At 45.9% G+C, this 24,348-nt stretch overlaps 2 protein-coding genes across 4 annotated transcripts; one reads left to right on the top strand and one right to left on the bottom strand.

Annotated features, from left to right (window-relative positions):
- Window positions 1–461: 461 nt before the first annotated feature.
- LOC132591569 (uncharacterized) lies at window positions 462–12,841 on the bottom strand. 3 transcript variants are annotated; one of them, XR_015948534.1, is made up of 4 exons: window positions 12,707–12,841; window positions 12,139–12,418; window positions 3,251–8,474; window positions 462–829 (listed from the first exon to the last, which is right to left on the bottom strand). XR_015948534.1 is itself a non-coding variant. In XM_088664025.1 (4 exons), exons 2-3 carry the CDS (start codon window positions 12,257–12,259, stop codon window positions 6,979–6,981), a joined length of 1,617 nt encoding a protein of 538 aa, XP_088520151.1. In that variant the 5' UTR covers window positions 12,260–12,418; window positions 12,707–12,841; the 3' UTR covers window positions 2,525–3,218; window position 6,978. The 3 variants fall into 3 exon arrangements, 2 of the variants coding, with proteins under 2 accessions (XP_088520151.1, XP_060126723.1); XM_088664025.1 differs by lacking the exon at window positions 462–829 and adding an exon at window positions 2,525–3,218 and having other exon boundaries at window positions 6,978–8,474; XM_060270740.2 differs by lacking the exon at window positions 462–829 and having other exon boundaries at window positions 2,525–8,474.
- Window positions 12,842–14,460: 1,619 nt separating this feature from the next.
- On the top strand, window positions 14,461–19,436 carry LOC148687084 (butyrophilin subfamily 1 member A1-like). The gene is made up of 2 exons (XM_088662487.1): window positions 14,461–14,500; window positions 18,798–19,436. The coding sequence occupies exons 1-2, from the start codon at window positions 14,461–14,463 to the stop codon at window positions 19,331–19,333; spliced, it is 576 nt and encodes a 191-aa protein (XP_088518613.1). The 3' UTR covers window positions 19,334–19,436.
- The last annotated feature ends 4,912 nt before the right edge of the window (window positions 19,437–24,348 follow it).

Below are 24,348 nucleotides of genomic sequence, written 5' to 3'. Positions count from 1 at the left end.
TTTCTCGTTTTCTCGTCTGTTTATTATTCTGTGACTGTAGCTGCCCTTCAATTTTTGTATGGCTTCTAAGCTGGGTCACAGTTGCGTGAATTGTTATTTAAAAAGTTAATAAAAACAGAATTGTAGAGTCGGGAGGGAGTCCGAGGGTCATCTAGTCCAACCCCCTGCAATGCAGGAGTCTCAGCTAAAGCATCCATGGCAGATGGCCAGCCTTTTTTTAAAAAAACAACCCTCTTCCCAACAGAACTAGAAGAAAAGTCTCCTTCAGATTTCCCACCATTCCCTGATTATTTACAAGCCAGATGGACAATAAAGACTTGTTTGTTTCAAGCTGCGTTTCTTAATAAGTGCCGTATTTTTATTATTAGCAATTAAGAGAATTGCAGCTTATATTTCATAAATAAATAAATGTATTTCTAAATACAACTAGCCGTAGTGTCCATTCTACCTTTTTCTGTGTTTATAGTGTGCCCCTTCGCCCTGGAATCAGTTCACACAAAGGGTGAGCTATAAATATTCTTAATAATAAACAAATCACTACTGAGGTGCCCTCACAATTGTGAAGACCGAAGGTTGGGTGGTTTCTTTCACTTGAAGGATTTTTATCCAGACTCTCAACCGTTACCAAGACATTTGAAAGGGACCACAGGACTTAGACATAATGTGGTTGAGTTGGTGTCAAGCAGGTTTCTTTATTAGACAGGAGCATATTAAGCAGCAAGCCCTACAAGATCTCACACCACTTGAGCTGTTGTTTCTTATCTCTGAGGGCTCGGTGTCTTGTATTTATATTTTACTTCTTAGTGCTGACATGGGCTCTGCAGAGGGCCTGAAACAAATGTGGAAGTCAGGTTGGAATATTTTGATTGAAGAAAAATTGCTGGAATTCTACACGGTTAAAGTTCCAATTTAAATCAGTATCATCTACTATGAGGGAACAAGCATTAAAAATAGCATAAAGATTATATGAGACCCCTAAGATTGTCTTCCAAAAACACGGTTTTAACAATGAATCCATAGGTGACTGTGGAGGCCAATTCTGGATCCACACGTCCTTCCACAGTGGGGACATTGGTTTCCAGGTGGGAGTTAATTACGGTGTGGATTTGCCAAGCGTGCCTTCCTCTTAGCACGTTTCTCCCTTGCGTCCTGAGTTCGAGTGTCTTCAAAGCCCATGACACCTTTGGTAAAGGCTGTTCTCCAACTGGAGCGCTCGCAGGCCAGTATTTCCCAGTTGTCAGTGTTTATACTACATTGTTTTAGATTTTATGTAGGAGATGTAAGGAAACAGGTTCATTCCAATTCATGTGGTGGATTGTGGAAAAGTGTCCCAGTTATGGACTCTGGTCTTTGCAGGAATTACTAAAATGACTAGACAGCAATTACTGAAACCTCCAGAATTAGCCCTGCAAACCCTTTCTTGAAACAACGGGTTGTCATTTCAAACCTCTAATTTGTTATATTCTTGCAGCTAGTTGTTGGTCAATATTGGAAGGACCTATGAGGCTGTCTGGGGCAAGCCACTGTCCACCTACCCTACAACTGAGGTCATACAGGTAAGGGTGGGGCTTGACCCAAACCTGCCTGGTGAAGCCCCCAAAGCCCCCAAGGACCAGCTGGTGGAGCATTTGAAGTGTTGTGCAAAGCAGAAACCCAGCAATATACAAGATGGTTTTCCCCTCTTACAGCTGATGCAAAGGGAGAAGGATGTTGCTCAATGGTGGGCTTGGGTGCATTAGAGAGCTCCCTGCAGGGAGAATCTATACACTGGTAGAATACCTAATATTTGATTTGCAATGTCTCATTCACATGCTTGCCCTCGGATGTTGCAGTCAGCAAGGGACTCCATGTGCCCATGTGAATATATGAGCATACAATCAACTTTTTATTGTGTTAGTATTTGGAAGATCTGGCGGGCTTCATTAGGCATTAATCTAACCAGGGTTTACTTTCTGATACAATGTAGTCTATGGTTCATAGAGTCACATTTCCTGCTCTGACCTCACTCTTGCACTACAGCTACTAGCTGCAGTTGGACAAACATTTACCATATATTCCGGCGTATAAGACGACCCCCAACTTTTCCAGTTAAAATATATACTCTCTGTATAAGTAATACGACCCGGCGTATAAGACGGCCCCCAACTTTTGAGAAGATTTTCCTGGGTTAAAAAGTAGTCTTATACGCAGGAATATACAGTATGTGCTTTCTGAAATTGAATGGAGCATTTGGGGAAATTGACTGTTTGTAAAATTGACTGGGCCATTTTGGCCAAACAATTTAACATCCTTTGCATCCTGTGGGAGGTTCAGAGAGCAGCTGCATTTAGGATGAGAGCAAGCAGCAGTTGGGGGTGGGCTAAAACATTTAACCTGTTCATTGTTTCAGGGCTGGAACACAAATAAGTTTCTGCAGCAAGGCTCCATCCTCAAATCTGCATAGCTATGGCACTGCTGATGAAATAGGGATAATACCACGGCAGCAATAAGGCAGAAATCACAGCAAATAATAAAAAAACGCCCATTAAATATTCACAGGAATTTATTATAATTCATATAGCCAAAGGGGTAACATGGCTTCGTGAGCTGGGGGAGTTTGTGGCAGAGAGAAGTCCAGAATCAGAGGCAGAAGCTGAAGCAAGAGAGGAGGGAGACCAAGAGGCAGAGATGAGTCAGGCTGGGGAAGAGTCAGGGATGCCTCACCCTCCTGCTGTGACAACCTCTCCTGCCCCCCTCCCCCTCCTTGTTTCCCATAACCAGAAGAGGCATGAAATTAGATAAAAAATCTGGAGAGGAGGAACTTAGGCAGCTGTCAGGGATTGGGCAGAGGAGGAATGGTGGAGATCGCGTCCCCATCCTGACCCTTCCAGGGAGGAGGAAGAGGAAGACGGTATAGATTTACAACAGAGGTTTGAGGGAGGTAGCAGCTCAGAGGCAGATGAGGGTGAAAGCAGGGAAATCATGGGAGAGCTGGAACAACCCCCAGCTGACATGTTTTCATTAGAAAGTATTCCAGACCCTCCATCTCCCAGAACCTGGGGAGCCTTAAAAGTAGGAGAGCAAAGAGCTCAAAGACAGAGGACACTTAGCAGCACCTGTAGAGGAGATGATGAGAATGACGAATGAGAACCTGGGAGAGACTTGGCGGTGGGGGCAGATTCGCTCGGGGCAACATCATTATCACAGAGTCTGGGTTCTATAGCCTCTCTCTGTAAGGACTGAAATAAAAAATTACATTAAGAAACTTTACCTTGTCTTTATGCTTTCCTGGGCAACCAGCCAGGAGCCACTGACAGCAGCTGTGGGGAGGTGGGGACCTTCATTCTCAGCAAGTACTTCATGGAGGCTAGACCAACCAGAGATGAGTTAATGTGCCCATTGGGCCTGACCCTCCTGTGCAGATAATGTTTTTGCTAATAAAGAGTTAACTACAACTTGCACAGTGTGATTTATTGCTGGCTCACTTCTGACACAGGGACTGAACCTGGGACCTTCTGTCTGCCACTGAGCTTTGCTCCTATGCAAAGCATTTTACAGAGCAATGTAAGCAGGGTATATGCATATGTGTCACGGGAAGAGCAGGGGGGAGGAGGGGGGGAGGAGGAGGAGGAGGAGGAGGAGGAGGAGGAGGAGGAGGAGGAAAGATCTGTGCCCCGAGGAGCTTACAAACTAAACATTGAGAATGTAGGACAGAAGAGAAGAAAGGGGATCAGGAAAGCGGGGAAAGAGTAGCAAGGGATACATGAAGGTAAGTTGCTGCACAAGCATACTAAGACTCAAATTATAGACTTTAAGAAAGCTGACTTCAGAAAACTTAGGGAAATGCTGGGTGAGATCCCATGGACAGTAAGACTAAAAGGGAAGGGAGTTCATGATGATTGGGAGTTTGTTAAAAGGGAGATATTAAAAGCACAACTTCAGGCAATACCAACAAGACGGAAACATGGAAGGTGCCTAAAGAAGCCAGGGTGGCTATCTAGAGAACTTTTAACTGAGTTAAGATTTAAAAGGGATATGTACAAAAAATGGAAAAAGGGGGAAACCACCAGAGAGGAATTCAAACAGCCAGCACGTGTGGAAACAAAGTCAGAAAAGCTAAAGCACAGAATGAACTCAGGCTTGCTAGAGAGGTTAAAAACAACAAAAAGGGCTTTTATGGGTATGTCCGTAGCAAAAGGAAGAACAAGGAAACAGTGGGGTCACTTAGAGGAGAAGATGGTGAAATGCAAACAGGGGACAGAGAAAGGGCAGAACTCCTCAAAGCCTTCTTTGCCTCAGTCTTCTCCAAAAAAGAAAACAATGCCCGACCTGAAGAATATGGAGCAGATGTTTCAGCAGGGGAAACACAGCCCAGAACAAGTAAGGAGGTAGTACAAGAATACTTGGCTAGTTTAGATGTAGTCAAGTCTCCAGGGCCAGATGAACTACATCCAAGAGTATTAAAGAACTAGCAGAGGTGATTTCAGAACCACTGGCAGTAATATTTGAGAATTCATAGAGAACAGGCAAAGTCCCATCAGACTGGAGGAGGGCAAATGTTGTCCCTATTTTCAAAAAGGGGGAAAGAGAGGACCCAAACAATTACCGCCCAGTCAATCTGACATCAATACCAGGAAAGATTCTAGAGCAGTTCATTAAGCAAACGCTCTGTGAGCACCTAGAAAGGAACACTGTGATCACTAAAAGTCAGCATGGGTTTTTGAAAAATAAGTCATGTCAGACTATTCTGATCTCATTTTTTGACAGAATTACAAGCCTGGTAGATGAAGGGAACACTGTGGATGTAGCCCAGGCACCCCCAAACTTTGGCCCTAGATGTTTTGGACTACACATCCCATCTTCCCCAACCACTGGGCCTGTTAGCTAGGGATCATGGGAGTTGTAGGCCAAAACATCTGGAGGGCCGCAGTTTGGGGATGGCTGGTGTAGCCTATCTTGATTTCAGCAAGGCCTTTGACAAGGTGCCCCATGATATTCTTATAAAGAAGCTGGTAAAAGGCGGGCTAGACAATGCTAAGATTCAGTGGATTTGTAACTAGCTGGCTGACTGGACCCAAAGGGTGCTCATCAATGGCTCCTCTTCATCCTGGAGAGTAGTGACTAGTGGGGTGCCACAGAATTCTGTCTTATTCAACATCTTTATCAAAGACTTGGATGCTGGGCTTGAGGGCATCCTGAGCAAGTTTGCAGATGACACCAAATTGGGAGGGGTGGCTAATACCCCAGAGGACAGGATCACACTTCAAAATGACCTTAACAGATTAGAGAACTGGGCCAAAGCAAACAAGATGAATTTTAACAAGGAGAAATGTAAAGTACTACACTTGGGCAAAAAAAATGAAAGGCACAAATATAGGATGGGTGACACCTGGCTTGAGAGCAGTACATGTGAAAAGGATCTAGGAGTCTTGGTAGACCAATAGTACCACTGTATTCTGCTCTGGTCAGACCTCACATGGAGTACTGTGTCCAGTTCTGGGCCCCACAGTTCAAGAAGGATACTGACAAGCTGGAACGTGTCCAGAGGAGGGCAACCAAAATGGTCAAAGGCCTGGAAACGATGCCTTATGAGGAACGGCTTAGGGAGCTGGGTATGTTTAGCCTGGAGAACAGAAGGTTAAGGGGTGATATGATAGCCATGTTCAAATATATAAAAGGATGTCATACAGTGGTACCCCACAAGACAAACACCTCGCACAACGAAAAAAATCACAAAACGAAAGCGTTTTGCGATTTTTTTGGACGGCTCGCAAAACGAAGCTGTCTATGGCCGTGCTTCGCAAGACAAAGCAGCCTTACGAGGGGAAGGGAAGCTGCTGCCGCTTACCTTTAGGACTCCGCCGGTGACAACCACAGCCGCCACTTCTGCCTCCTGCGGCGGTTGGCACTCATGGCAGCCTCCGTGGCTCCGTCCTTGCCCTCCTTGCGGCCTCTGCAGCTCCAGCAGGAGCAGCAGCAGAGCTCCCCAGGCCGCCCTTGGCGGGAACAGCGGCGGCGCCTGAAGGAGCGGAGGCTGAGGCAGGAGGAGACCCCGCGGCTCCGGCCTTGCTTTCTCCCACCCCTGGCCCTCCTCCTGCTTCCCCCTCCCCAGAGCTCCGGCCGTGGCGGGTGAATCGGCGCCTCTCTTTTTTTTGGCACTTCTTTTTTCCCCATAGGAACACATTAATTAAATTTCAATGCATTCCTCTATGGGAAACCACGCTTCGCAAGATGAAATTATTGCAACACGAAACGACTCGTGGAACGAATTAATTTCGTCTTGCGAGGTACCACTGTATAGAGGCGGGAGAAAGGTTGTTTTCTGTTGCTCCAGAGAAGCTGACACGAAGCAATGGATTCAAACTACAAGAAAGAAGATTCCACCTAAACATTAGGAAGAACTTCCTGACAGTAAGAGCTGTTCGGCAGTGGAATTTGCTGCCAAGGAGTGTGGTGGAGTCTCCTTCTTTGGAGGTATTTAAGCAGAAGCTTGACAGGCATATGTCAAGAATACTTTGATGGTGTTTCCTGCTTGGCAGGGGGTTGGACTGGATGGCCCTTGTGGTCTCTTCCAACTCTATGATTCTATGATTTCAGTGGCAAATGAAAAACACACACTAGTATCACAACAAAGGGAGAAGGCTTTCTCTCCATCTATTTTCTTCACATCATGCACAAGTTTATAAGCCTTTACCACATTCCCCACTTACTGGACTCCCCCCACCCTCTGCGTCCTAAACTCCTAAAGCTCCTATCTTGCCAAAGGCTATGGGGATAAAGCAGTCTATAAATGTAAGAAGATGAATAAATAAAGGAGAATGAAAAGGCCTCAGTAAAAGGCAATTCCCTATGTTCAACGTTCATTTCACTGACTTTACACGTTAGCCTAGGGCCAGGCCACAACAATATCCAGGCCCACTTTCAAGGCCTGCTGTGAATGGGATTTCCAACACCTGAATGGATTCTCAACTGTTTAGTACTGTATGCTCAAAGCGTACCTTACATATTTTTTAATTGTGTCCCTTCCATGTGGATTCTTTGATGTTTAATAAGGGTCGATCTGAGGCTGAATTCTTTCCCACAACCTGGGCATTTATAAGGTTTCTCTCCTGCATGATTTCTCTGGTGTCTCACAAGGTGGTGGTTGTAAATAAAGCCTTTCCCACACAGTGAACACCGATATGGTTTCTCTCCAGTGTGGATTCTCTCATGTGCTTTAAGTTGTGAAGGTCTGTTGAAGCTTTTCCCACACTCTAAACATTTATATGGTTCCTGCCCTTTGTGGGTTCTCTCGTGATTATGAAGACTTGACGTCTGGTTGAAGCTCTTCCCACACTCGGAGCATTTATATGGCTTCTCACCAGTGTGGATTCTCAAGTGGACAACAAGATTTGATTTCAGGCAGAAGCTTTTCCCACAGTCCGAGCATTTAAAGGGCTTCTCTCCAGTGTGGATTCTCTGGTGTCTGCCGAGGCTCGCTTTCTCACCAAAACCTTTCCCACAATCAGAGCATTTATATGGTTTCTCTTCCACATGCATCCCCTCATCTGCAAGGTGGGTTTGGTGGTGCTTAATAAAGTAAGAGATTTGCCTGAAGCTTTTCCCACAGTTTGGGCATTTATATGGCTTCTCTCCAGTGTGGGTTCTCTCGTGTTCTTTAAGGTTCCCAGCCTGGCTGAACCTTTTCCCACAATCTGAGCATTTATAAGGTTTCTCTCCTGTGTGGGTCCTCTGATGGGCAATGAGATTGGAGCTCGTACTGAAGGATCTCTCACAGCCCAAGCATTTGTATGGCTTCTCTCCCGTATGGAACCTGTGGTGGGTTGTGAGCTCAGATATTTTTCTGAAGCTCCTCCCACAGTCTAAGCAGGCGTATGGTCTTTCTCCTGTGTGAGTCTTCTCATGCTCTTTCAGGGAACCTAAACGGCTGAAGCATTTCCCGCAATCAGGGCATTTGTAGGGTTTCTCCCCAGTATGGATTCTCACATGCAAAACAAGGCTGCCTTTGTGGCTGAAGCTTTTCCTACAATCGGAGCACACATATGGCTTTTCTCCTGTGTGGATCCTCACATGAGCAATAAGGTTTCCTTTCTGATTAAAACTCTTGCCGCAATCCAAGCACTTGTATGGTTTCTCTCCCGTGTGGATTCTGTGGTGTCTAACAAGTTTGAAGTGTGCGTTGAAGGATTTCCCACAGTATAAGCACTGGTATATCTTCTCTTCTTGGGTTCTGCCTGAGCTGTTCCCCAATTCAGTCAGTGTCTCTTGCCCCTGACCTTCACGGCTTCCCTTGCGGTCTCTGATTTCACTTTGCCAAGATTTACCTCTGCTGTTCTCCAAACAGTTGTCCTGTTGCCTCCATGGTCCTTGGGGACTTTCAACAGCTTCTGGAGGTTCGGAAACATTCCCTTCAGGGATTCTCTTGGTTGCACAGAGTTCCCCTTGTTCAGAGGCTTGCCGTGGATGATCTATACTCTCAATTGCGCTCCCCTCACCTGATGGGAGAAGAAAGAGACTACAAAGTGAACACACTTTGTGTACAGTCTAGCCACTGGTCTAGGTTAGATTATTCCAATGTGTTATATGTGGGGCTGATTTTAAAGACGGTTTGTGAGTTACTTGTGGTCGCAGACAGTATGCAAGTTGGTGATCAGCAGAAGGAATGGAATATGACCTCGTAATATCCAGACAAGCACTGCAAAGACTGAACAATGGAAGATAGTAATGAACTCTCCCAGCACAAACAACAATGCATATGAAGGAATGGATTTTATAATTATAAGATGTAACAGAGGCGTGTTTTTTAAGGGGGGGTGTGTGTGTCATCAGAATGGACTAACAAGTGAAGTGAAGGATCAATTGGACACTAAATAAAAGGTGATGTGGATACAGGAGGAAATGCTTGACACATGGTTGCAAAAGGAGCGGGAAACCTGATATTTTAAGAAATTGTATTAAATTCAATTTGGTTTGATTTGTAATAATCTGCAAAACGAATAAAAAAAATTAGAAAAATAAAGACAGTTTGGAAACTACAGCTAGTGCAGCCAGATTAATGACAGAGACCCGGAGGACCGAACGTATTACACAGATTCTGGCCCAACTGGCTTTCCAATAGTTTCTGGGTTCAATTCAAAGTGCTGGTTTTGAACTATAAAACCATAAACCCTTCCCGATATGAACCAGCCTGTATCAGAGACCCTTCTCTGTGAGCTCCAGCCATGGAGCTACCAATTGCCACCATGAGACCATCAGAGGGCAAGGAGGCAGCAGGTCTGAAGAGCTTGTGTGGTGGTAGTGTTAGTGGTTATAGTGTTAGACTAGGACCTTGGAGACCAGGGTTTTTTAATTCTTACTTGGCCATGAAGCTGAATTGCAACTTATCACCAAGCTCAAAACCATGGAGGGACCTGGTTTGAACAGAGATATCGGATTCTTATCTCATTATACATGATAAGCGATCTTCAGCCATCTCAACCCTTGCTTTTTCATGCAAAACCATTTGCAGTCGTTTCCGGTCATCAACAGCTATCAGTCAGTCAATCACCCATTTCCACCACCCTTCTGAGTGATCCCCCCTCCCCACCCCCACCCCTCCCCACCCCTTCTCTACATAAGTGCCTGGAAACTTCCATTTCACTGTATCTGAAGAAGTGTGCATGCACACGAAAGCTCATACCAAAATAAAAACTTAGTTGGTCTTTAAGGTGCTACTGAAGGAATTTTTTTTATTTTACTTCGATCCAGACCAACACGGCTACCTACCTGTAACATTGATTTAAAACAGACAAACCCTGAAGAATTGAAGGGATTTCCTGGGAAAGGGAGCTGTTCTGTTGAAACTTAAGCCTGTAGCTGGTCTTGAAAGATGTCAGGCAGGGATTTAGCCTGTGCACCACCACCCAGCTCTAGCTCAGAGATGAAATATGCACCAGCCAGATTATCCTCTGTACACCAATAGGCCAGAGATGTTCAGGTGTTTCCTGATGGTCCCTATAAAAGCTCCCAAATCAGCACTCAGACAAAGCAAGAAGACTCTGCTAGTTAAGCACTTAAAGCTGTGTACACACCATGCATTTAATGGACGTTACTTCCCCCTGGGAGCTGTAGTTTGTTATGGGTGCTGGGAATTGTAGCCCTGAGAGGGGTAGACTAAGGTTCCCAGGATTCTTTGGTGGGAGCATATGTGCTTTAAATGCATGGTGTATATGCAACCCAACTTTCGCTCTCTTCGTTGCCTGGTTCATTGGTTCGTGACTGTCCTAAATCAGCTACTGCTGATTTATCTGCTGCTGCTACTATTAGTAATGATTATTCAGTGATTTGTTCTGGTGTGGACTTGCTTTTTTAATGGATTTTATGAGCTCTTATTCATTTGCTTTTCCTGTTAGCAGGGGTGTAGCAAGGGGGGTGCAGTAGGTGTGGTCCTCCCCAGGTGTCCCCACTGAGAGGGGTGACAAAATGGTGGGTGGCACTCACCGTGGGGCCTGCAGCACACCCAAGCCGTGCATCTCTCCTGGGAGTGACGTGGTGGCTTGGGGCCCTGTGCTGCCCGAAATGGCAGAGTGGGGCTTGTGTCTGCCAGGTGGACTCCATGGGCAGCTCAGTGCGACCCCCCCCCCCCGTGCACGGATCGCTATGGCACCCCCATGAGCAGATTGACACACACACACACGCTGCTAGGGGTGCCGGAGCAGCTAGTTACGTCCCTGCCTGTTAGCCACCCTGTGCGAAGGGTGCCATATGAATCATGTAAATAAATGAGAGAACTGGAGCCACATCTGACACCAGGATGCACTGGCCAAGTTTAAAGACTTACAAGGCATTTGGCTCCATAACTGCTCACAAGTCAGAGAATACAAGATTACAGCATAGAAACTAAGGGACTAAGTTTATAATTCAGGGAACACCAGTTCAGACTTTGCCTCCGTCACAAATCCATGACCCGGCCCTCACCACACCCGTGCCCCAGATCTGCAAAATGGGGATAACAACACTGATTTATTTATTACATTTCCTCCAAGGAGGGCAAGGTGACAAACATAGTTCTCCTCCTCCCTCATTTTATCCCTCACCACAACTCTGTGAGGTAGCTGAGACTAATAGGTAGTAAGTGACTGGCCCAGCTTTATGGCTGAGTAGGGATTTGAACCTTCATCCCCCAACACTTTAACACAGGGCTTCCCAGACTTGGGTCTCTAGCTGTTTTTGAACTACAACTCCCATCACCCCTAGCCAGCTGGACCAGTGGTCAGGGATGATGGGAATTGTAGTCCAAAAAGAGCTTTAGACCTAAGTTTGAGAAACCCTGCCCTATATCAGCATTTCTCAACTGCTGTTCCGCGGCACACTAGTGTGCCGCGAGACGCTGGCTGGTGTGCCGCGACGTGCGGCGACGAGAAGGGCAATTTACATTGTCACGTGCCTGGCGGCCACCAATGTACAACACTAGCCCGCCGGAAAGCAATATTTCTCCTCCTCTTTCCCAAAGCTGAGTGCAAACGACTGGAGGGTGGTTTTAGAGTCTAGGGAGGCCCCCTAGGGAGGTGCGCTCCAGATCCGCCGCCGGCCCCCCTTAAGCCGCATCGAGGTTGCTCCGCCTCCCCTGCCTCCTTCGCCCGTCCTTCGCAATGGCTGCGTGGCGGACGCTGGGCTTCGCGGTCCGGAATTACTCACAAGCAGCAGCCAAGGTAACCTTTCGCCTTTGAGCCGCCCCGCAGCTCCCCTGGAAGTGTGCGCGCCCTTGTAATCCGGGGGCAGGCAGAGCCTTGCCTGGACTGTACCACTTCGGGCCGCGGGAGAGGAGAATTGGGGGTCTGAAGGCTTCTCCCCTCCCATGGGGCGGTGGGAGGGAGATTAATTTCCTCCTTCCTATAGTCAATATAGGGCGGCACAGAGTTAATTTTTTAAACTTTTTTAATGGTGGTGTGCCTCGTGATTTTTTTCATGGAACAAGTGTGCCGTGGCCCAAAAAAGGTTGAGAAACACTGCCCTATATGATTGCTTAATCCTTGGACAGTGCCTGGAAACTTTTAGGTGAAATAAATGTCACAATAACTGCAACTATGAAGAGGATGCAATAAATATTTCCTGAAGGGCCAAAGGTTTGAAAACCATTGGTTCCCTAAATTTAAGTGGCACCTGTGCAGTTTCTCTTACCTTGCTCCTCTTCCATTTGGCCGAAGTTCAAGAGTTTGCCCTTGTTTTTAAGTGCCGTCGGGTCAAATAGACCACCCTCTTCTCCAGCGTGGGTCTTCCGTGAATGTTCCTGTAGACTCATCCCTGAGGTCTGCCTGTTCACACAGGTTGTAGGCCTCAAGGAAACTTTGCCCTCAACCCTTTGAGGAAAGCACACAAGCTCACGACCTCCTTCATCAGGGTGGGGGAAAGGAGCGGGGCAGGGACGTCTCCTCTATGATCTTATATGCAGTGCTGTCACCTGGTGAGTGGAAAGACAGAAGACGGCATTACTAATGGGATTATATGGCGCTATCTGTGCTATCAATACCTACCAGGGCTAGGCAATACAGTTGTACCTTGGTACTCAAACAATTTGACTCCTGAACACTTAAGTAATTTTTGCTTTTTGGGGGGTGGGGGGAGAGAAAGACCTTGAGTTACATTCTCCCCCTCACATTTTCTACCGTGGACTCCTTTCCAGTCAGCAATTTCCAGCATTCCTGTGGACTCCATTTCCCCATTGTTCAAAGGCTCGTTTGCAACTCACCTATTTTTTCTCCTTGCAGGAATGCAAGAGCCAGCTCTCCTCCCATCTCCCTAACAGAGAGAGAGAGAGAGAGGGGCAGAGAGAGAGGCAGAGAGTAAGACAGAGCAGGAAGAGACAGGAACTACACACTCCCCCCCCCTTCTCACATTCTTTTGTCTCTCTAGGAGCAAGTACTTTATTTATTTAACGCTTTATCTATTTAACTCTTAGGTATTTGGACTGATTTTGTTTCTAACAAAAGGCACGATTGCACATGCTCTCCAGCTTTTAACATATAAAAGTTAAATTTAAACGAGGCCATCCTATAGAAGCATACCCTCCAACATTTCTCTGATGAAAAGTTGTTGTTGTTGTTGTTGTTGTTGCTTTTTTCACACACAAAATGTTTAGGAGTACTCTCATTTTGACTCAAGAAAATCACCATTTCAAATCGGGAAAAATAAATACAGTAAATGGACAAAAGTACAAAGATTCGCAATATGTTTAGGGGTATGCGTACCCCTGCATCCCCCCCCCCAGAAAAAAAGCACTGATTATTATTATTATTATTATTATCATTAATACAGCGCCCATCTGAATGGGTTGCCCTAGCCACACTGGGCAGCTTCCAACCTATAAAAACATAATAAATCATTAAGCATTAAACAGCTTCCCCATTCAGGGCTGCCTTCAGATGTCTTCTAAAGGTTGGATAGTTACTTATCTCCTTGACTTGGGAGTCACAAAACACCACACCCTTTTAACATTTCTCCAATGAAAATGTTGTTGTTTAGTCGTTTAGTCGTGTCCGACTCTTCGTGACCCCATGGACCATAGCACGCCAGGCACTCCTGTCTTCCACTGCCTCCCGCACACTGTCCAACCATCTCGTTCTCTGTCGTCCCCTTCTCCTAGTGCCTTCCATCTTTCCCAACATCAGGGTCTTTTCCAGGGAGTCTTCTCTTCTCATGAGGTGGCCAAAGTATTGGAGCCTCAGCTTCACGATCTGTCCTTCCAGTGAGCACAGGAAGGAACAGGATACTGTATTGGAATCCTGTGGTCTAAATCACCTTGTGGAGGATGCAATGAAACAATGGAAAGGTAATGAAAAATGGCTGCCAGGATTTCATACAGGGGATTCTATTTCTTCAGAAGTGAACATGCCAGGCTCTTACTCCATGGAATTGAGTAACCTTGGTTTACTCCTTCCATTTCCTGTCCCACAGAATGGTCCCTGTATATTTTGACGCTGGAGCTTGTAAAGAAAGCCTGAAACAGAGTGTAGAGCAAAGTCGGTGGTTTTTCCTTCCATATGCATCTGTTTAGAATTATACGGAGCCTCCTTTTCCTTGTGGTTACGTACCAACCACAATCTGGGGTTGTCCTTTTGGAGCTTCTCCTGCTCTGAATGGAGTCAAAGGGCATTAAGAAGCCCCCAGTTCCCCCTCTGCCTCCTGCTCAGGCTTGTTTCTCAACAGTGGAGCCCAAGGCCTGAGCTGTCTCCTCCTCAGACATCCCCCTGCAGCTGCCGCATCTAGGGTTTCAGCCTTCAAGATCTCCTGAGAGTTCCCCCATTGAGGATGGAAGCAAGAGCATATGAGCCCCAAAGGGCACGATTATACTTGTTAACTATCTGAAAGATTTGTAGAAGGTTTGTGAGGAAAGGCTCCCTTTTGCCTGAGAGTTCTGCCAAGCCTTCCTCATCAACCTTCCTTTCTCCTTATGTTTCACAATTTTGGTTTTAATAATTTACCCCACTACTTTGCTTGGGGACGATGTTAAGGCTGCCTCCATCTCCCCTCGTTCTGGTTACAGGTAGGTAGCCGTGTTGGTCTGGGTCGAAGTAAAATAAAAAAATTCCTTCAGTAGCACCTTAAAGACCAACTAAGTTTTTATTTTGGTATGAGCTTTCGTGTGCATGCACACTTCTTCAGATACAGTGAAATAGGAGTCCCCAGGCACTTACGGTATGTAGAGAAGGGGTGGGGAGGGGGTGGGGAGGGGGAGGGGAGGGGGGATCACTCAGAAGGGTGGTGGAAATGGGTGATTGACTGACTGATAGCTGTTGATGACCGAAAACGACTGCAAATGGTTTTGCATGAAAAAGCAAGGGTTGAGATGGCTGAAGGGTTGAGATGGCACTGCCCTTCAGCTCTCTATATTGGACAAACAGGCCAAACCCTATGCCAAAGGATTGTTGTTGTTTAGTCGTTTAGTCGTGTCCGACTCTTCGTGACCCCATGGACCATAGCACGCCAGGCACTCCTGTCTTGCACTGCCTCCCGCAGTTTGGTCAAACTCATGTTCGTAGCTTCGAGAACACTGTCCAACCATCTCGTCCTCTGTCGTCCCCTTCTCCTAGTGCCCTCAATCTTTCCCAACATCAGGGTCTTTTCCAAGGATTCTTCTCTTCTCATGAGGTGGCCAAAGTATTGGAGCCTCAACTTCACGATCTGTCCTTCCAGGGAGCACTCAGGGCTGATTTCCTTAAGAATGGATAGGTTTGATCTTCTAGCAGTCCATGGGACTCTCAAGAGTCTCCTCCAGCACCATAATTCAAAAGCATCAATTCTTCGACGATCAGCCTTCTTTATGGTCCAGCTCTCACTTCCATACATCACTACTGGGAAAACCATAGCTTTAACTATACGGACCTTTGTCGGCAAAGTGATGTCTCTGCTTTTTAAGATGCTGTCTAGGTTTGTCATTGCTTTTCTCCCAAGAAGCAGGCGTCTTTTAATTTCGTGACTGCTGTCACCATCTGCAGTGATCAAGGAGCCCAAGAAAGTAAAATCTCTCACTGCCTCCATTTCTTCCCCTTCTATTTGCCAGGAGGTGATGGGACCAGTGGCCATGATCTTGGTTTTTTTGATGTTGAGCTTCAGACCATATTTTGCGCTCTCCTCTTTCACCCTCATTAAAAGGTTCTTTAATTCCTCCTCGCTTTCTGCCATCAAGGTTGTGTCATCTGCATATCTGAGGTTGTTGATATTTCTTCCGGCAATCTTAATTCCGGCTTGGGATTCATCTAGTCCAGCCTTTCGCATGATGAATTCTGCATATAAGTTAAATAAGCAGGGAGACAATATACAACCTTGTCGTACTCCTTTCCCAATTTTGAACCAATCAGTTGTTCCATATCCAGTTCTAACTGTAGCTTCTTGTCCCACATAGAGATTTCTCAGGAGACAGATGAGGTGATCAGGCACTCCCATTTCTTTAAGAACTTGCCATAGTTTGCTGTGGTCGACACAGTCGAAGGCTTTTGCATAGTCAATGAAGCAGAAGTAGACGTTTTTCTGGAACTCTCTAGCTTTCTCCATAATCCAGCGCATGTTTGCTATTTGGTCTCTGGTTCCTCTGCCCTTTCGAAATCCAGCTTGCACTTCTGGGAGTTCTCGGTCCACATACTGCCTAAGCCTGCCTTGTAGAATTTTAAGCATAACCTTGCTAGCGTGTGAAATGAGCGCAATTGTGCGGTAGTTGGAGCATTCTTTGGCACTGCCCTTCTTTGGAATTGGGATGTAGACTGATCTTCTCCAATCCTCTGGCCATTGCTGAGTTTTCCAAACTTGCTGGCATATTTTCCAAACTTGCTGCCAAAGGATAAATGGACATAAATCTGACATCAGGAACCAGAAGACAGAAAAACCAGTAGAACACTTCAATCTCCCAGGAGATTCTATACAAGATCTCAAAGTAGCTGTCTTACTACAAAAGAATTTCAGAAATAGACTGGAAAGAGAAGTTGCTGAATTACAACTTATCACCAAGCTCAAAACCATGGAGGGACCTGGTTTGAACAGAGATATCGGATTCTTATCTCATTATACATGATAAGCGATCTTCAGCCATCTCAACCCTTGTTTTTTCATGCAAAACCATTTGCAGTCGTTTTCGGTCATCAACAGCTATCAGTCAGTCAATCACCCATTTCCACCACCCTTCTGAGTGATCCCCCCTCCCCTCCCCATCCCAGTCCCTCCTCCACCTCCTGCCAGCAGCAGAGCCAAGGCCTGAGCTGCCTCTTCCACAGAGTTTCTGTGGAGAGAGAATTGCTAATTGTATTATTGAGCTGGATCTGATCTGATCCTATAGTTTGCATTGCTTGCATTGTATGAATTCTGACTGTATGGCTTACCCCCCCCCCCAACATCCCTGGGATGTCTTGCTTAAAATGCTTTATTCTTTGCCTCTCTCTGTGTGCCAAAGTGGAACAGCAAAAAGAACAGGATGCCCAGCTTGCTATCAAGGCCGGATGGCTGGCCTTGTCTGACGTTATCTGTCTTGACGCACAGAACAGGCACTCATGGCTGCTGGAGGATGCTACCGGGGTAGCATTGCTGAGTCAGCATGTGTTTATGACAAGTGTTTATGACAGGATACGGATCTTCCTTATATGTACTTGTGACCCCATTGCGTGCGCACATTTACAGAGGAGGGGGAAAGGAGCCGAAGAAGTGTATAAGAAGCTTTGCAAATTTGTGTTTCTTTACTCTTGTCGTGAAGCTTGACCACCAAGAGTTTCTTAAATATTTAAGAATTAAATTATTTCTCTGGATTCAACCCCCGGTGTCATTATTGGCTGTCTCTGTCCCTGCCTGGGCGCAACTTAAAGGACCCTTGGAAGCTAATGAGGGGAGGACTTCCCATTGCATGAGACCCTTGGAATTACTTGGTAAAACTCTGCTGATTCTTCCTCTGCAATTTGGTTTGTCAGCATGCTTGGAAATTCCAGTTTCAGCAGCTTTTTCCCACCAGATTACTAGGGACAGATGTTAACCTTCCTCCAGCCCTCCAGTACAGTTTCCAATGTTATTTGCGGATTTTGAATGATTGTATTCAGCCATTTTCTAGTATGGTTTACCATTTCTGATTTCCACATGGAATCATGGAATAGTAGAGTTTGAAAGAATCCCAAGGATCATCTAGTCCAGGGGTCTTCAAACTTTTAAAACAGGGGGCCATACCTGCCAAGTTCGGGACCTAAAGATCCGGGATCGGCAGCGCGCGCATGGCCGGAAGTTGCGTGACGCAACTTCCGGTGGTGCTTCGCCCTTCTATGGGCACCAGAAAATGGCGGCGCTAGCGCCGGAAGTCGCTTCCGCGCATGACCGGAAACACGTAAAAGCGACTTCCGGCGGCGGCGGCGCCATTTTCTGATGCCCATAGAAGGGCAAATTGCCACCGGAAGTCGCGTCCCGCAACTTCCGGTCATGCGCGGAAGCGACTTCCGCCGCCGCCGCCGCCATTTTCTGGTGCCCATAGAAGGGCAAAGCGGCACCAGAAAAATGGCCGCCGGGCCGAAGCCGAATTAAGGGACAATACCGGGATTTTAACCTAAACGGGAGACCGCCGGGAAACGGTAAGAAAAAAGGGATTTTCCCGGCGGATACGGGATACTTGGCAGCTATGCAGGGGGCCAGTTCACTGTCCCTCAGACACTGCTGGGGGCGCATTCATTATACACCTTTGGCGCCAAGCAAAAACGTTCCATTTTAGCCAAGCCAGGCTTTTGGTTGATTTGATTGACATCCTATGCCCTTTTTAAATGTTCTTTTTTTGGGGGGGGGGTGAGAGATGTTATTGGGTTGTTGTTTTTATTTTGATTATATATTTTGATTTCAGATTTTGATTTTGTTCAAAACTGCCCAGAGACCTCCGACTATAGGGCTGTATCTAACAATGAACAACAACAACAACTCAGTGGCAATCCCAAATTCAACCCCTGGCATCCCCAGGTGGCGTTGGGAGAGCCTCCTGCTTGAAACCCTGGAGTGCTGCTACCAGCCTGGGTAGGCAATACTGAGCAATGGTCTGGCTCGGTATAAGGCAGGTCCCCGTGTCTCCTCCTCCTCCTGCCTGGGTTGAGAGGAGGGCAGACACAATACACATCAAATATAAGAGAGGAAAACTGATTTAAAAACCAACAAGGAAGATATTTATTCTGATGAAAGTCTGCAAGGAGGAATCTTGCATGTGATGCAAAGAAATCCCATTGATCTGAAAGGGAATCTGGGGTTTTTTGTTGTGTTTTTTTAACAAGATGTCTGTTTCTGTTTCTTGGCTGACACTACCTGATATTCTCTTTCCCTCATATTTCCCATAACAGCAAATGTGACTCTGGATCCAGACACAGCCCATCCCCAACTCATCCTGTCAGTGGATGGGAAAAGCCTGAGATATGGAGGCAAATTTCAAGACCTGCCCAACTATCCTGAGAGATTCAACAACTTGCATTGTGTGTTGGGATGTGAAAGATTCACAGCAGGCAGACATTTATGGGAAGTCACTGTGGGAAGTGGGGAATGGTGGGCTTTGGGGGTTGCCAGGAAATCTGTGGGGAGAAAGGGCAGCATCTCCTTTTGGTGTGAGGAGAGGATCTGGGCTGTGGGGAAGCCTGAAGGCAAGTACGTGGCCTGCACCTCCCTTTATTCCTTCACCTCCCCTGATTCCTCTCGTCTGTCCCTGAATGAGGAGCCCAGGAGGATCCGGGTGACTCTCGACTATGAAGGGGGATGTGTGTCTTTTTCTGACGCTGACTCAGGGGCCGAACTCTACACGTTCTCAGGAGCCTCATTCTCTGGAGAGACCCTCCTCCCTTACTTTTATCTGGGGTGGAATAACGACCACCTCAAGATCTCCTGAGGAGACTAAATCTGCCTCTCAGGCCCAGCAGGAGTTTCTCTCCAGACCGGAGTGACCGATATAAAAAACATTTACACGCCAAGAGCACGTTGGGCAGTTTTTCAAGGGCCCTTTGAAATGATTCATTAGTAATAATCAGCAGAAATAACAAAACAAAAATGGGTTTGCTGTTGCTTTGCATTTTCTTTCCTTTTCCCAGAATTCCCTCTGCAGCTTCTTAAAGAGACAGTCACACTTTTAAGAGTCCTAATAAATTCAATATTGTTTTCCTTTTGAGATGTCTGATTTGGCAGAGCTCAAGACTCTTAATCCCAGGGTCGTGGGTTTGAGCCCAACACTGGGCAATGGTTTCCTGCACTGCAGGGGGTGGGACTAGATGACCGTCAGGACCCCTCGCAACTCTGTGATTCTGCGAAACCTTCCTCTCCCCACAATACCTTATACAGTTGTTAAAATGCATGCACCATTGGATTAATAGAGGACTAAAAAATGAACCCCTTCAGCCACGTCAGGCAGGATAGCTCCTTGCTCTGGAGACCTCAGACGAGGAGAAAATGAAAAAGAAATTGAACAAGGTGTCAGCTTCAAATGCCCTCGCCATTGCCACACTTTGTCAGAAATAAACCTCATTGCATTGAGTGGGGCTTCTGCCCAGTTAAATGTGTTTAGGGTTGATGCATTAAAGTTCCTTATTTACAAGCTGGATTCTGTCTATCGGGGGCATCAAAATGGGGTGTCCTCTGGACAGTGCTGGACTCCAACTCCCCTCCGACCCATCCAGCATGGCCAGGGGTCAGAGAGGATGGGAGTTGCAGTCCAGCAGCTTCCAGAAGGGGCCCCATGGACTGTGCTTCCCTATACATTTCACAGGGCACCTTCCCTGTGTTCCTCAGCCCCACCCCAAATACACAGTGCTGCCCCAAGGAGTGTCTTTTCTGAGACCTACTACACTACACTAACAGCTAGAACAACAAATGCCTGTGGAATGGACCACTCTCAAAGATCTGACAGGACTCTCCAGCTCCACTATTGGGGTTGCTGTCTACTGACCGGTGAAGCCTGCTCTCCTTTCCCTGCGTTTCCCACGGGGTTGTGGCACATGTCGGAATGAAGACACCTCCCCTCCCACTTGCCTGATGCCCACTTCCCCTGGCTTCATCCCCTATACAAATCAGGAAAGAGCAGGCCTCTCAAACACAACACAACATCTCTCAGCTCCAGCCTCCCTGAACTGCCGGAACAGAGTCAACCTTGGCAGTGCCATGCACTGGCTTGTGTATGTGTTTGTGTAACCAAGCTGCATTGGTGCTTTAGATGCAGGGACATCTTGCTCTGCAGTGTGTACACTGAGTGGTGTGGCTCTTTTGGATTTCAGACTGACACCTTTCCCAGTCCGAAATGGAGATGCCGGGGGGGGGGGTTTGAAGCTGGAAGCTTTTCCATGCCAAGCAGACACTGTTCCCCTGAGTCACGGCTCTTCTGCATCTTTGAAGTAATGCACATTATCTTCATTATTATTAATTTTTCAAATAATTAAAATAATGGAAAGCCCGGACTTTGAAGTCATCTTATTTTACTTGTTATTTTGTAGTATATTTACTGTTTTTAATTAGCTTTTTGTAATTTTGGATTATGCGGAATGCTTTATCTGAGGGGATGTAGCAACCGAGTAATTTCGTTGTTCCCGCAAGGGGACAATGACAATAAAGATATATTATCTTATCTTCATTTTCCAATTTTACCAAATACAAAATCACAAAAAAATAAAAAAATAAAAACATATCAATTCTTACATTTTTTACTTAACATTGTTGACTTCCTCAATTCCCCCCTCACTGGGTCCATTTTATAATTCCAATTAAGCAATTTTCATTTTATGTCTTAAATCTTTCTAACATATTTTATCATTATCACTCAAATATTCTATTCTAAAAACATCATCTATTCTTCACCAATAATTAATCAATTTATCCAAATCAAAATTTATTTTCCCATCCTTCTATCTTCTATTTCTCCTTTTAGCCTCAAATTTATTACCAAAAAATTTCCATAAATTTAAATATTAATTCTTCTATCATAATAACATTTAAACACAGAAAGCTAATTCAGCCCCCCTTCCCCTGGACTCAGGGTCTCCCAGATACTTCAGCAAGTTCCATAAGCAATTCCAGTTTCGAACCATCTAAATCAAGAAACTACATCCATTATTACCCCTCACCCCACTCCCACCCTGTCCCAGCCTACCCACCATTCTTCCTTAATCGTCCCCTTCTGCCTCCCCCAATTCTTTAAATACTGTAGTACAAAACCATCCTGTTATAATTCCAATTTCCAGCCCTATCTCAGTTTCCCCCCCTTTAGGTTATGGACCCAGTATGGATCCTGCCCTCCCTCTCTCACTGGGAGGACATTATTCCATGCTGGTTCTTCTTTGGATACTCCTTGGATCAAGCATATGTTCTGTTCCCAGCCCCCCTCACTGGGGGAACAATATTCCATAAATCTTCCTCTTCTTTTTTAAGTTAAATTACACTGTCCAAGACTGATTATTGTTCTTCTTGCTTCACTTCATTCTCAATTAAAATTAATCCTTTTTCACTGTCCACACGGTTCTGCTTCCTTTCATGCAGCTGCATATTATTTTGCAGCAATTCATCTATCAAGTCCAAAAGCAATTCCAAAAGTTGCTTCTGAAAATCCAGGTCATCAAATGCACCTGGTGGCAAGAGCTGAGAGGGATAAAAGCTCAGCATTTCCCTTCAGCTCTTTGCCACAGCAATGCTATCCCTGCCTTGTTGCATCTGGCCTCTTGTTCCTTGCTCCTTGGACCCTTGCCTTGCCGACACCTTGCTCCTTGGACCCTCGCCTTGCCGACGCCTTGATCCTCGACCCTTGGACCTTCGCCTTGCCGACGCCTTGATCCTCGACCCGTGGACCCTCGCCCTGCCGACGCCTTGCTCCTTGACTCCCAGACCTTTGTCTTCGCCTCTGCCTTGCTCCTTGACCCTGCGACTGCCTGCTGCTGGACCCTCAGCCCTGCACCTGTTCCTGCGTCTACACCACCATCTTGCCTCTGGTCCTGATGTCCTCAGCCAGGGCTTGAACTGCCTGCCGACCGGACCATGACACTCCCTCACAGCACCAGGAACCTCGGATCTTGAGGTTTCCTCGCTGATCAGCACTGGCGGTAAACCGGAAGTTCGCACATGATCTTCTTTATACCATTTGTTTAACTTTCTGAAGTCTGAACTATTTTCTGTGTTAGGTGAAAAGCAATTAATACCAGTAAGGAGCCCAACAAGTTTCTATATTCACAGCCAAAAGTCACAGTCAGAACAAGACCCCATTTAGAGCCCAAAAGAGGAACATGCAGCTGAATGCTACAGACCAGTCACGATGTTACAATCCCAAAACCAAGATGGCATCATAAGAGTTGCAACACAGAGATAGACTCTTCAAAATAAACTTTCCTCCCACTTCATCCCTCAACCCCCAGGGTGCACATTATTTTTCTAATCAGATCATCTATATATCTTCTAGATACAGCTATAATACCTATGACAGCAACTGGTTCTCCTCCTCTTTAAAAATATTTTGGTGTTAACTGAAAACATTGGTCCAATTTCTATTTTTAATCAATTATTACTTTGAACTTCCTGCTGAAACTATTTATTTATTTCAGCCTATTTTTGTTACGGTAGGTTTATCTGTTGTCATTCACCTATGTCTTATGACATAGATAAGGTGTGGCTTTTCTGCTGCAAATCAGGATGTCACCAACATTCCCCTCTCTCTTTTCTGTGCTTCTCCTTCTCCTTTGTTGTGTACGATCATCTTTCGCGCTGACTTTGGAGACATTGCCTTTCTGGCTGGTGAGGAGCATGCTGTGCTCTTTTGGGTTGCCATGGAGAGGAGCTGGGCTCATGATCGATGGGTTAGACATGTCTATCCTAGATGGGCTACCTTCCCATGTTGACTAGCTCCATCTGCTTCTCACTACAGCACATGCAGAAATCACCGTATTGACGGTTCAATACATTATTGGTCTCATCTCCTTGGCTGGGGGGCTATTGAGTTGTTTTTGTTTTTATTAGGTCTTTTGTGGTTTTATATATTGATTTTATTTTGTGAACCGCCCTGAGACCCCCGGGTATAGGGCAGTATATAAATTCAATAAAAAATAATAATGATCCACCAGTTGCCACACAGAAGCTGAGAAGCATTCCGATGGTTTACTGCTGCAGAAGATAAGGATCAGTAAAACAGTTATGGATGTAGAAATACATACATAGGGTTTTGTAGATACAAATATGTAGCGATACATACCAGTACAAAGAATCTCCGTTGCTCTTATGTTCAGCAATTCAAGACGTAACAGCAGACACTACTGAGCTGACATACATTAATCACTTCTACAGCCAGGGCACTGGGTTGTTACCATAGCAACTGACTTGCCTGATCTTCCGCCTCTGATTCTCATTCACAGAGTGATTTATGCCCATGAAGGAAATTAACCCATTCCCATGTCCAGTTACTCCAACATAGCTCAGGTGTGAAAACACCTATCTTTTTGCGGTTCAGATAACAGTTGGACCGTGCCACCGGGTTCCTCGCATGTCTAACCTGTATTGCTATATAAACTGGGTAAACAAAGATCAACCTCTGACCAGTTCCCCTAATTTCTTGTAGTAAGTTTTCCTGCTTGAGCAAGAAATAAAACGTTTATTGTTAGAGAATTGCCAGGTGTCACTCATCATTGCTGGTGCGTAAAGTGACTCGGCTGTGAATGGACCTCAAGTGGGGCATTTTCTAACCACTACACCACATTTGACTGTGTCAACCATGGCAAACTATGGCAAGTTCTTAAAGAAATGGGAGTGCCTGATCACCTCATCTGTCTCCTGGGAAATCTCTATGTGGGACAAGAAGCTACAGTTAGAACTAGATATGGAACAGTTGATTGGTTCAAAATTGGGAAAGGAGTACGACAAGGCTGTATATTATCTCCCTGCTTA

This window comes from Zootoca vivipara, chromosome 2 (genome assembly GCF_965207765.1).
Source record: "Zootoca vivipara chromosome 2, rZooViv2.hap1.1, whole genome shotgun sequence".
In the NCBI taxonomy this organism is placed as follows: domain Eukaryota; kingdom Metazoa; phylum Chordata; class Lepidosauria; order Squamata; family Lacertidae; genus Zootoca; species Zootoca vivipara.
The sequence above is the reverse complement of the archived record's forward strand: the minus strand, read 5'-3'. Positions and strand labels throughout refer to the sequence as shown.